The 12,693-nt window shown below is 57.2% G+C and overlaps 1 protein-coding gene across 1 annotated transcript; it reads left to right on the forward strand.

The window, feature by feature from the left end:
- Positions 1–2,129: 2,129 nt before the first annotated feature.
- Positions 2,130–10,893, forward strand: LOC111534477 (cytosolic phospholipase A2 zeta; the record flags this gene model as incomplete). The annotated part of the gene is made up of 13 exons (XM_026453487.1): positions 2,130–2,299; positions 2,421–2,534; positions 2,760–2,797; positions 3,048–3,183; positions 4,823–4,959; positions 5,241–5,463; positions 6,344–6,458; positions 6,679–6,816; positions 6,904–7,011; positions 8,269–8,463; positions 8,768–8,934; positions 10,169–10,355; positions 10,673–10,893. Coding segments are annotated over 13 exons (1,949 nt in total), but the record flags the coding sequence as incomplete, so codon positions are not given.
- Positions 10,894–12,693: the final 1,800 nt, after the last annotated feature.

Consider the following 12,693-nt stretch of genomic DNA (forward strand, 5'->3'; position numbering starts at 1 on the left):
GAAGCTCTTACAGTTTCCATTGCTCAAAGCCGACTAACTCACATGGGGTGGAAGCCCCGGGAGGCAGTGAACGACCTACCTGTCCCTGGAAGTATTCGAGCAAAGAGGTTGTATCCGCCCAACTGTTGCTCTGCAACAAACACCCACATGATCTCAGTGGCATACAAGCAGCGTTTATTCGGCTCACACACCCGGTGGTCAGCCGGGCTGGGCTGGGCTTGGCGGGGGGTGGCCCAGCCCTGTGCCATGTGTCTCTCCTCTGCCTCCTGTGACAAGCCCATTAGCCTGGGCGTGTTCTCAAGGCATCAGCAGAGGCCCAAGAGAGCAAGCCCAACTGAACAAAGGCTTGTTAAGCCTGGTCACATCCTGGCTGCTCCCTAACATGTTACTGGCCCAAACAGGGTTGAACTCAAAGCTGGAGGGTAGGGAATATAGTTGACCTCTTTAGTGGGAGGAGCTGAAATCACACGGCAGTGAGAATACAGGGGAAATGAAGAACGGGGGCTGTCAAACCCAGTACCACAGAGGGCAGCCACCCAGCCAGGGGACTCCAGATGTGGGACAGCAGTGGTGGCTGTGTGACAGGGAAGGCCCCTTCCAGGGCTGACAGCCTGAGCCTGCAGGGTGAGTCCTGCCCAGGGAACCCTGAGCGCTCACTCTGAGGCAGGCCCTGGGCTAAGCATTTTAATGTGTCTTATAATCCTCCTACCAACCTTGTAAAGCAGGCACAATTAGAATAGCCTCTAATTCATGAGGCTGAGGCCCAAAGAAGACATTTGCTCCCGGGCACACAGCCAGTAAGTAGTAGAGCCAGGGTCAAACCCAGGTCAGTGACACTCCGGTTCTCTCAACCACAGATTATACGGCTTCTTCTTATGAATAGCACGTCTCCATCTCAGTCCATAGGCCTTGGCATGAATAAAATATCACTTTCCTTATGTTCTTGAATTCCCTTCCCACACTTGGTCATGTCGAGTCTCTGCGCCTCATCTAGTGCAAGGAGGGGCTGCAGGGCAGGGACTCCTCTGATCCCTCAGTGTCTGCTGTCCTCGCATACTTTACGTCTCTGGTTCTTCCACGTTGTGTTAGGGGCTGGGACTCCTGGGAGGCTGTCTGTGGCCCCCTCTGCCTGGATGTCATGTGCAGTCATTTCTCTCTGGGGTCTGGCCTCCTCCCCAGAAAGCTGCTGGGAAGCTGGGCAGGGAGCTCTGAAGCCTACAAGCCTGCCCCCTCACTCCTCCCAGCCTGGGCCTCACCTTCCAGCCTGGGCTTGCCCTCTGCCGCTCCTCCAGGACGTGCATCTCTCTGTATCCACGCATCCCATTCTTCCTCGTCCCACCTCTACAAACCTTCCTCTCCCAGCGTTCTACACTTGGAAACAAAGGCCAGAACAACTTGCAGCCTACTGGTTTTCTCCTGGGCCACAAACATCCAACACAATGAGCAAAGAGCCTGAAGTGGGGCAAGGGGGAAACCACTGCCTGAAAACTGCTCGTTCTTTTTTTTTTGAGACAGAATCTCGCTCTGTCGCCCAGGCTGGAGTGCAGTGATGCAATCTCGGCTCACTGCAAGCTCCGCCTCCCAGGTTCACGCCATTCTCCTGCCTCAGCCTCCCGAGAAGCTGGGACTACAGGTGCCCACCACCATGACAGGCTAATTTTTTGTATTTTTATTAGAGACGGGGTTTCACCATATTCACCAGGATGGTCTCGATCTCTTGACCTCATGATCCGCCTGCCTCGGCCTCCCAAAGTGCTGGGATTACAGGCGTGAGCCACCGCGCCCGGCCTGCTCATTCTTATAATAAACATAGAATCAGCTCAAATCATCAGCCCCACAGGCTCTGGGCAGGGCCCCTCTCCCTCCCCATTCCCTGCCTTCCCCTCCAGGCATTTGTGTGCTTCCCACCCTTCCCCGAGTTCCAGTTCTGACCAGGGCAGGCTAGAGGCCCTGAGTCCTTCCGGAGGCTTTCTCTGTGAGCCGCGTTCGAGAAAGAGCAGGGCGAGAGGAGTTGGCATTTCCTAGGGGAAGAGAAGGGAGGAGTTGCTGTTGGGGTGCTGCCAGCATAAGCTGCACAGACACAGACCCACCCCCTCACCTGCACACCCACCTGGGCCTTCTGCTCTCAGGCTCTCGGCAGCTCCTGCTGACAGTGCCTGGGGCCTACGAGAAGCCACAGCTCTTGCCCCTGCAGCCTCCCACAGAGCCAGGCCTCCAACCCACCTTTACCTTCCATGTGAACCCAGTGCTGAGCTCCAGGCTACACGTGGAGCTGATGGAGCAGCTCTCGGCTGTGCAGGTGAGTGTGCCGCCAGGACGGTCAGTAGATCCAACTCAGCCCAGACTGGCGTTCCAGGGCCAGGCTGGGGGAGCCTTTTCTTCCCCGCTGGAGAGCTTCTTGGCTGTTTTCTTCTCCGCAGAGCGACCCCAGCACGGAGCTGGAGGCTCAGACCAGCAAGCTGGGCCAGGGGGGCATCCTGCTCTCCTCTCTGCCCCCAGGCCAGGAGGAACAGTGTTCTGTGGCCCTGGGGGAGGTAAGGCTCTGTCTGGGTGCCCGAGGGACCCCTGCCTGCTCTCTGTGACCACCAAGAGAGGTCTGGAGGAGGGACCCAAGAGGGTGGCTGGATCAGGTCAGCCCAGAGCTCAGTGAGGTTGTCCGCGTCGGGCCAGTGACGGCCACAGGGGCTGCAGGTGGGGAGCCACGTCCCTGGGAGGATCCTGCGCAGAGAGCTCAGGGTCGGGGCTGCTGTGTCTTTCAGGGCCAGGAGGTGGCTCTGAGTGTGAAGGTGGAAATGAGGTGAGTGGGACTCCAGGCAGAAGGCCTCTTGGGGCTGGGCTAGAAGTGTGGGGACACGCCCCAACGTGCTCCACTCTCTTGCCCCAGAAGCTCAGGCTGTGGGGTGGGGGTGACACCTTTCCCTCCCCGGTTCTGGTGCTGGTGGGCGGATCCCTTGGACCTGCTCCTGTGAAAGACCCGGGCTGGGCCCAGGGCTCTCCTCCACCGGACAGTCACCCAGAATCCCCCGCCCCCACCCCACGTGAGGCAGCTCCGGGGACCTAGACCTACGCCTTGGCTTTGACCTCTGCCACGGGGAGCAGGAGTTTCTGGACAGGAGGAAGCAGGTCGTGGCCAAGGCCCTGCAGCAGGTGCTGGGATTGAGTGAGGCTCCGGACAGTGGCCAGGTACGGAATGGAGGAGGAGCTGGACCCCAGAGCTGCTAGGACCAAATCGAGCCTCTTCCCTTGAGAGGACCAGCATGGCTAAGAGGGGCCAGAGGAGGTTGGCCTGTTCGCCTGAGCTGATGGACACCATCAGCAGAGCCAGGACCCCGTATGGGACGAGGGCTGACAGCCCTGGCCAAGGCTGGATGTCTTGGTCTGCACGGACTGCCGTAACAAAACCCCACAGACCAGGTGGCTTAAATGACAGAAATGACTGCTCTCCGTTCTGGAGGCTGGAAGTCCAAGACGAAGGTGCCGTCATCAGGGCTGGTTTCTGCTCGGGCCCCTCTCCTCTTCCTAGTGGAGCTGTCTCGCCGTGTCCTCACATGGCCCTTCCTCTGTGTGTGTGTGCAGAGTGTACGCCTTGGGGTCTCCTCCTCCTCTTCTAAGGACCCCAGTCCTGTCAGCTGAAGGCTCTTACCCACTTCACCTTTATCACCTCTTTGTAGGCCCTATTTCCAAATACTGTCACGTTGGGGGTTAGGGCTCCAACACAGGAATTTGGAGGGGGACAGTTGAGTCCGTAACATGATCAAAGGGATGTGGAGCTTGGGGGTCCCTGGGATCCTCTGGGTTTAGAGACAGCCAGCCTGTGGCTGGGAGGCAGGAGGAAAGGAGTGCCGAGAGAGGGACTTACGGGGGTCAGGAACAGGCTGCCGGCTTCCTCCTGGCTGCCTGAGTCCTCAGGAGACGCTGTCACTGTGGCCCAGCGCTCGTTCATTCGGGCAATATGTGTGCCCGCTCTGTGCTAGGTGTCTGCTCTGTCTCATCCAGCACTCTGAAGCAACAGCGCCTTCCGTGAGCAGTGGCCAGGGAACACTTTTTTCAAGACAAGAGAAGAAAAGAGAACAGGGAAAAGAGCCAAAAATCCAGAGTGGAATGAGCCAAGTCTTAGTGGGAAAGCTAAGCAGCCGAAAGCATCGACTCTGACCGCTCAGGCACCTCCGACCCTGAGGAGACCTTAAAACCTCGGGGCCCCTTTGGTGTCTGGGGGCAGGTCTAGGCTGCTTGCTGGCCTTTGTCACTTTAGCTCAGTGGTGCTCAACGGGGCACAATTTAGTTCCTCCCCACCGCACCCCTGGGGACGTTTGTCCGTGTGTAGAGATGGATTTCATTGTTGCTGCTGGGGAAAGGGGAGGTGGAGGGAGGCTGCTGGCTTCTACCGGGTAGAGGCGCCAGAAATGCTGCTAAACGTCCTACAACACACAGAACAGTCCCCACCAGCAAAGAGCTACCTGGTCAGGAATATCAAGAGTGCCACGGTTGAGAGGAACCTGCCGCAGCTGATTTTGGGGAATCAGATGTACCTTCCAGGTCTATATCTTGCAGATCGAATGGTGAAGGGCTGTCTCTGGAGCCATACAGCTTAGGTGTGAGAGCTCATCACTTGATAACTGTATGATCGTGGGCACATTATTTCACCATCCCGTGCCTCAGTTTCCTCATCTGGAAAATGGGGTTCTCACTGGGTTGCTGTGAGGATTCAATGAGATAATACGTGTAAGGCTCTTAGAATAATGTCCAACATGTATAGGCATTACCTGTAATATGTAAATGACGGTAGTAGTCGGAGTCGTTTTCCTTTTACTATTGTACCCAGGTTCCTGTAGTGGCTGTGTTGGGTTCCGGGGGTGGAACCCGAGCCATGTCTTCTCTGTACGGCAGCCTGGCAGGGTTGCAGGAGCTCGGCCTGCTAGACACTGTGACCTACCTGAGTGGGATCTCTGGGTCCGCCTGGTAAGTGAGGTGGGGGCAGGGCACAGGGTAAAGGAGACCCCACAGAGGGTGGGGTTGGGACCTGGTGATCTGAAGGAGTCTCTGAGGGGCTGGGATCCTGCCTCCAAGGGGATTAGGCGGGGCAGGAAGAGGCTGAGTCCCAAGCGCCCCTTTGAGTGGGGTTGCTTGCAGGGCAGCATGGGCAAGTAACGGGGGTGGAGGGCCACTCACAGACTCTGCACCCCCCCTCTCCCATGGCTGTGCTCTCCTGCCCCTGACTCAGGCACACCCCCCATCCGCAGGTGCATCTCCACACTCTACAGGGACCCAGCCTGGTCCCAGGTGGCCTTGCAGGGCCCCATGGAACGTGCCCAGGTTCACGTCTGCAGCAGTAAGATGGGAGCTTTGTCCACGGAGCGGCTGCAGTACTACACTCAGGAACTGGGGGTCCGGGAGCGCAGTGGCCACAGCATGTCGCTCGTCGACCTCTGGGGCCTCCTTGTGGAGTATTTCCTGTACCAGGAGGTGAGAGAAGAGCCAGAAGGAAATACACAGGCTCCTCTCCACTCCTTCCACCCGCCCTTGCTTCTGCCTCATCCCTCAGGCTCAGATCTGATTTACAAAGCTGTTTTTGAGGTCTCAGCTCCCCTGGGGCCAGGAGTAAGACTCCAGGGTGGGCTGGCACCACTTTGCCTCCCTAGCTCCTAACCCCTGGGGAGCAGGAGGCTGGTCCACAGCGCTCAGCTCTGGCTGCATATTAGAATCCCCGGCACAGCTTTGCAAACACACCCATGGCTGGGCCCCGCTTCCAGAGGTACTGATTTTAGTTGGTCTCAGGATTTTTTGAAAGAGATTTCAGCCCACACCTGGATGTGAGGCCCAGCACCACACCCACTCCTCAGCCAATTCGGCCGTAACTCACTCCACCTGGCTGCTCCTGGCACTTCAGACCCAGCTGCAGTTCCAGGCGATAAGACGCGGAGCTGCTCCCCACCACCCCGTGTGTGGCGATCAGGTGTGGATGGATATCACAAGTGATTTCTCATTTCTCAGTAAATCATCTACATTTCTTAGTCATTTAAATTTTAAAGAAATTGGACTGGCTTTTCAAGGATTCCTTTAGCAACATCACCCTGACTTCCTGGTGTCCTGATACGCTGTTTTGAATAGTAAAGAAGGAGGGAGGGTGTTCCCACAGTCCCTGGAATTATACAGACCCACAGTGGGCTCCCCTTGGCTGCGGCCTGAAACCTGTCCCTCAGAGAGCTGTCCTTAGAGCGCTGGCCTTGGCGAACCAAAGCCTCTCTTGTGGGCATGCCACACGCTGCAGGGTGCCGGCCCCAGGCCACAGGGATGGGAATGGAACTCCCAAAAGGCCAAGCTGCCTCCCTTCTTTCCTGCCCAGGAGAACCCTGCCAAGCTGTCTGACCAACAGGAGGCGGTCCGCCAGGGTCAGAACCCTTACCCCATTTACACCAGCGTCAACGTCCGCACCAACATGAGTGGGGAAGATTTTGCAGGTGCCTGGGTGTGGTGACGAAGGAAGGAGGTAGAGGAGGTGGGGAGGAGGGGCTGAGAGAACGGGGTGATCAGGGTGCCCAGAGGAGGGGGTTGCACACAGGCACCTTGGAGCACAGCGGGGCTGCTGCTTCCTGTTGTTGGCAAGGCTAAGATTCCTGCTTGGGCACAAGCACTGTGGTGGGAAGCCCCTGGTGACTTTCCCTTTACTCGGGCCCCTAGAGTGGTGCGAGTTCACGCCCTACGAGGTCGGCTTCCCCAAGTACGGGGCTTATGTTCCCACCGAGCTCTTTGGCTCAGAGCTTTTCATGGGACAATTGCTGCGGCTGCAGCCCGAGCCCCGGATCTGCTACCTGCAAGGTGAGTCGAGGCTGGAGGGCTGGGGACAGGCAGGTGCCGGGGCCAGGCCCTCACTGACATGGGGTGGGGCCCTGCCTGTCTCCTTAGGTGTGTGGGGCAGCGCCTTTGCCACCAGCCTGGATGAGATCTTCCTAAAGACTGCGGGCTCGGGCCTCAGCTTCCTGGAGTGGTACAGAGGCAGTGTGAATATCACAGGTGAGGGTAGTGACCCCGAGCCCCTCCCACACCACATTCCAGCAACGGGGCCCTGGTAGAGACACAAAGAATGAGGGACGGGACAGAGAAGGACTTGGCTGTCCCACTGGATTCGGGGAAGTCCTGAGGAAATGACCTCTAGCTTAGGGTCTCTAGAGGTCCAGAGGTGTCATCAAGCCACACCTCTGAGTTCTCTGTTCTGGGATCCGATTAGGTCCACTCGGTGCAGGACTACTGGGTATCGGGCTGATTGATACTCTGTCCACCCCTCTTGAGTGGCTCCTCTTCAGTCTGGTCCTTAAATGGCTCATGGGAGCCCCACGGTGCAGAGCACCTTTCCCGCCTTTCTCCCCTGGATCACTTTTCCCCCGTTCTTCAGTTCAGCTCAGATGTCATTTTGTCAGACATCCCTTTTGCACTCCATCCCTCCACAATGCCTGAGAATTTTTTTTTTTTTTTGAGACGGAGTCTCGCTCTGTCGCCCAGGCTGGAGTGCGGTGGCGCGATCTCAGCTCACTGCAAGCTCCGCCTCCCAGGTTCACGCCATTCTCCTGCCTCAGCCTCCGAGTAGCCGGCACTACAGGCGCCTGCCACCACACCCGGCTAATTTTGTTTTTTGTATTTTAGTAGAGACGGGGTTTCACCATGTTAGCCGGGATGGTCTCGATCTCCTGACCTCGTGATCTGCCCGTCTCGGCCTCCCAAAGTGCTGGGATTACAGGCATGAGCCACTGCGCCCGGCCTGCCTGAGAATCTTACCACCATGGTCCTCTAGAACCATGTGCACATCCTTGTCATCCTTACCCCGGGGCTTTGTCATCATCTATTCTCTCTTTGTGTGACTTTCCCCACAAGTAGGCTGTGCACTTGGGAGGGCCAGCGCAGGCCCCGTTCACCTTCACAGCCCTCGTGCCTAGTGCAGTGCGGGGCATAGTAACTGCTCAGTCACTGTTTAATGGACGAAGTTCTGATTGGTAGCTGTAGACTCAAACTTTATTTTTGAAAGAGTGGAAGATAAATTACTATTTAGTAAATACAATGTTATAGGCAGTTTACAAAACATAGAAGATACAAAAGAAAAAGTCGTTTCAAAGTGGTTCGATGAAGCATCAGTCAGAGGCCTGGGAGGTGGGGTCGGGGAGGAGGAGGGATGTGGGGAGGGCTCCGTGTTGAGGAAGGGCACCCCTGAACTATAAGGACCACTGGGCACAGGAGGATGCCACTTCTCCCTCTAGTTCGCTGTCCCATCCCGTCTAGATGACTGCCAGAAGCCTCAGCCGCACAACCCAGCGAGGCTGCGAACAAGGCTCCTTACCCCGCAGGGGCCCTTCTCCCAGGCTGTGCTGGACATATTCACCTCCCGCCTCACTTCTGCCCAGAGCTTTAACTTCACCCGGGGTCTCTGCTTGCACAAGGACTATGTGGCTGGCAGAGAGTTTGTGGCCTGGAAAGGTGAGTGCTGCCCTGGGTGGGAGATGGGGGGCTTCCCTTCCTGCCTGCGTCTCTGGTTCACTGGGGCCAGTGCTGGCTTTGGGCTGGGGATTGAGGTGTGGTCTCCTGCTGCCTATGGGCTGATACCGAGCGACTCTAAGTACTGCTGGAAGTCGGAAGGCGGGGCCGAGGGCTTGGGGTGGGAGACTCCGTGGCTGTCAGAGAGAACTCTACAGAGAGAAGGCAAGTGTGAATGCAAATACAGAAGGGGTTGCTAGCAAGAGCAACTGCATTGTCCCCGTGCATACACGTGGGTTCCTTGCAGACACACACCCAGACGCCTTCCCCAACCAGCTCACCCCGATGCGGGACTGCCTGTACCTGGTGGACGGAGGCTTTGCCATCAACTCTCCGTTCCCACTGGCTCTGCGGCCTCAGAGAGCGGTGGACCTCATTCTGTCCTTTGACTATTCCTTGGAAGCTCCTTTTGAGGTGAGTTGGAGGCAGGGATGTGGGGAGCACCTTCAGTGAGTGGACAGAGAGGGTGAGGGAGGAGAGGAGGGGAGAGAAGGCTCTGGTGAGGGAGACTGGCTGGGTGTGTGGGGGTTGCCCTTTGTGGACGGCCTGGGTTCTACTCTGTGTGAGGGGCTGCCTTTTGAACGCTGTTGGCAGCACAGGTCTCCCAGTTGCAGGAGAATTGCTGAGATGGTGGTGGGCGTGGGAAGAGGAGGCCAAAGCGGGTCCCCAGGAATCTTCTAACCTCATCCATAGGAGACCCCCCAGTTCTAGACTCTGCCCGTTCATGACAGAGTTCCCCACTCCAGCTTGGACCCGAGTCTGTGGCCCCTTTGTTACCACGGTAACAACAGAGCCATGAGGGTCCCCTCTGGTGCTGAAGCCCTGCAGCAAGGCCCTCCAACTCTGCTGGGTGGTGGACGGAGGCCCCCGTTCCCATGTGGGTGCTGGTGCTGCTGCTCGAGCAGCCCTTCCTTCTTTGGTCTCCTCCTTGTCCTGGGTTCAGTGAGAGCCTGGGATTGATTGGGGATTGACAAAGCCTCTTCTGACATGAACCTTCTGTGATTGTCGCGTGTCAACCTTGTGAAACTGACATCGGCCTCTGATAGGGAGCAGATGGGTGAGAGAAGGGCAGACCCGGTGCTTCTGGGGGGGAATGCTGTTGAGGCGGTGATGATTGATTGTTGATCATGACTGATTATTGTTAATCTTCACAACCCCACTAGATAGGGGAGCTTTTTTTTTTTTTAGACGAAGTCTTGCTCTGTCACCAGGCTGGAGTGCAGTGGTGTGATCTTGGCTCACTGCAACCTCTGCCTCCTAGGTTCAAATGATTCTCCTGCCTCAGCCTCCCGTATAGCTGGGACTATAAGCACACACCACCATGCCCAGCTAATTTTTGTATGTTTAGCAGAGACAGGATTTCACCATGTTGGCCAGGGTGGTCTTGATCTCTTGACCCCATGATCTGCCAGCCTTGGCCTCCCAAAGTGCTGGGATTACAGACATGAGCCACCATGCCCAGCCTGGAGTTTGAAAATTTTTTATTTTACACATGAGAAACCAGCTCAGAAAGGAGCTGTCACCTGCCTGAAGTCACTCAGCTAGTCAGAAGCAGAGCTGGCATTGAAGTCTGGGTGTGTGTGAGTCCAGGGCAGCGGGGAGTGGCCAGGTGGAGGAGAGGCAGAGTCAGAGGTTTGCCCCTGCTAAGGTCTTGAAGATGACAGAGAAGTACTGCCTGGACCGAGGAATCCCCTTCCCTAGCATCGAGGTGGGCCCTGAAGACATGGAGGAGGCCCGTGAGTGCTATCTGTTTGCCAAGGCTGAGGACCCCCGCTCCCCCATCGTGCTGCACTTCCCCCTTGTCAACCGTACCTTCCGCACATACCTGGCCCCAGGTAAGGGAAGCTCCAGGCCTGGGACTGACCCACAGAGCCCTGGGATGGTGACGGGATGCTATTCTGAGGGTGGGTTCCCTGGAGAATGTTGCTAAGTGCGCCTCTGGTAGGCCTGAGCTGGCCCCTGCGGCCCTCTGCTCCCTGGGTCTCAGCGTTCACATGGGCCAGCCCCTCCTGGTGGCTTTGAGAGCTGAGATGTGGCCAAGCAGGGCCTGAATGGAGCCATCCAGGTGTCCTGCACAAGGAAGACTTCTGGGCTGTACCAACCAGTTCCACGGAGGGCTCCAGCCTGGCTTCTCTGCTTCCCCCACCCACAGGTGTGGAGCGACAAACAGCTGAGGAGAAGGCCTTTGGGGACTTTGTCATCAACAGGCCAGACACCCCCTATGGCATGATGAACTTCACCTACGAGCCCCAGGACTTTGATCGGCTGGTGGCCCTGAGTCGATACAATGTTCTGAACAACATGGAGACCTTGAAGCGTGCCCTCCAGCTGGCTCTGGACCGGCACCAGGCTCGGGAGAGGACTGGGCGCTGACCGAGGCAGGAGGCGGAGGACTGTGACAGAGAGGAGACACCCTGCTCGTGGCCAGGGCTCGTCCAGGGAGGAGCGATGGGGACGCTGTGCGGGGTCTGCTTCCCTTCTGTCCAGGACCTGCCTCGAGGTGCCCCAGGCCCCGGAAAGCTCTTGCAGAATTGCAGCTTGGACTTGGGGCAGGGCTCTCCTTGCGTGTGTTTTGGAGAAGATGGGCAGTAGATCTCTCCGGGTGCTCTTGGGGATGTAGGGCAGAAGAGAGCAGCACTCATCTCACAGCGGGGTGTGGAGAGAATCAGGTGAGCCACAGGGCCCACCCCAGACACAGAAGCACCTCAGAGGGCCCAGGTTCTCAGCCCAGGGGCTGAGGGCATCGAGAAGCCAGCTGTCCTCCTTACACTGAGACGGAAAGCAGAGATGCATCCACCCACACTTCCTGCAGAGTGGCCCAAGTCCCAACCCTACCTTGAGCTCTTGGATGCACTGCTATCAAGAGCAATGCGGGGCCAAGTGGGGGTGGCCAGCCTATGTCGCTGACTCCATCATCCTAACCCTCCATCTGCCTTCTGGCCTCCTCCCAGATTACCCTTCTCTTCCCAGAGCCCTAAAGCCTGTGGGGTGATGGCCCATTCCGGCTGCTCCAGGTGGGAGATGTGCGCATGTCTCCCTGCCAATTACCCAGGCTTCACTCTTCGAGCCTGGGCCACAGTCTCTGGTCATGTGTGTATGGCCACGTCATGCAAGTATACTCTCACCATTCCTAGTAGCTCAATGGGTGTGTCTAGAAGGGGCATCTGTTCATCAAGGGGAGAGGATGTGCACCTGTATGCGGGGCGGGGGTGTGGTGCAAGTTCCTGGGGTGGGTTGGTGGCAAGGCATGGGCAGTGCAGAGGGAGCCTCGCCTGGGCTCTTGCCTCTTTCCCAGATGCATCCAATGGGTCTTGGCAAGTTTTGTTTCTCACTCTCCCTCTTCTCCATTTCCCCTGACCCACCAGGGACTCTCCAGATATCTAGAACCTCTCTAGTGTGGGCAGCCCTCAGATTGGTGAAGAGGAGATCTATTCTGGCTGCGGCCTCTGCAGCGTATGCCCCTGGTGCTGAGCCGCCCAGGACCCTGCAGCAGCGCTTGAGCCTTTTTCCTTCTGCCCCCTGTGCCAGGGGCTCCCACTTGGCTATGCCCCCGCTCCTCGCTCTCTCACACAGACACGCTGTCAGGGACACCTGTGCTGGGAAGCCTCACCTGTCCTGAGTCTGGGAAGAAGACTCTAGTTCTGACTCCCAGATGGGGGAAGGGTGACTGGAGCCCAGCCTGTGTCTTGGCCTGGCTGGGACCTGCAGCCCTCCAGCTGGCATGAGTTGCGAGGGCTGGGGGAGCCAGTTATTTGGGCTGGCATGGGGTGGGGGCATCTCGGTTCTCCTCTGCCTGTCACAGGCCACGGCTCCTCCTCTTGGTTCAGCAGTGAGAGGTTTATCGGGAGTTTATCTGGCTCCTGCTGTGGCCATCGTCATCAACACTGCTGTGCCTGCTGTCATCAATAACTTGTTAGTAAAACCTTCACAGGTTCCCAGCTTCGAGCCGCACAGCGCTCACAACTTAGCATCTGCACTGTTTCTTCAGTGCCTGTTAGAGCCTCAGGCTCTCTGGCTCCTAGAAAGTCATTCTACCATCTGTTTTGTTCACTGCTGTATCCTCAGTGCCTAGAGCAGCAGCTGATACATGGTAGGTGCTCAATAAATACTTGATAAATGAATGGGAACCTACATTCTAAGAGATGGATCATCACCCACCAACCACAAAAAAAA

The sequence above is a fragment of the Piliocolobus tephrosceles genome, unplaced genomic scaffold, assembly GCF_002776525.5.
Source record: "Piliocolobus tephrosceles isolate RC106 unplaced genomic scaffold, ASM277652v3 unscaffolded_44078, whole genome shotgun sequence".
NCBI lineage: Eukaryota > Metazoa > Chordata > Mammalia > Primates > Cercopithecidae > Piliocolobus > Piliocolobus tephrosceles.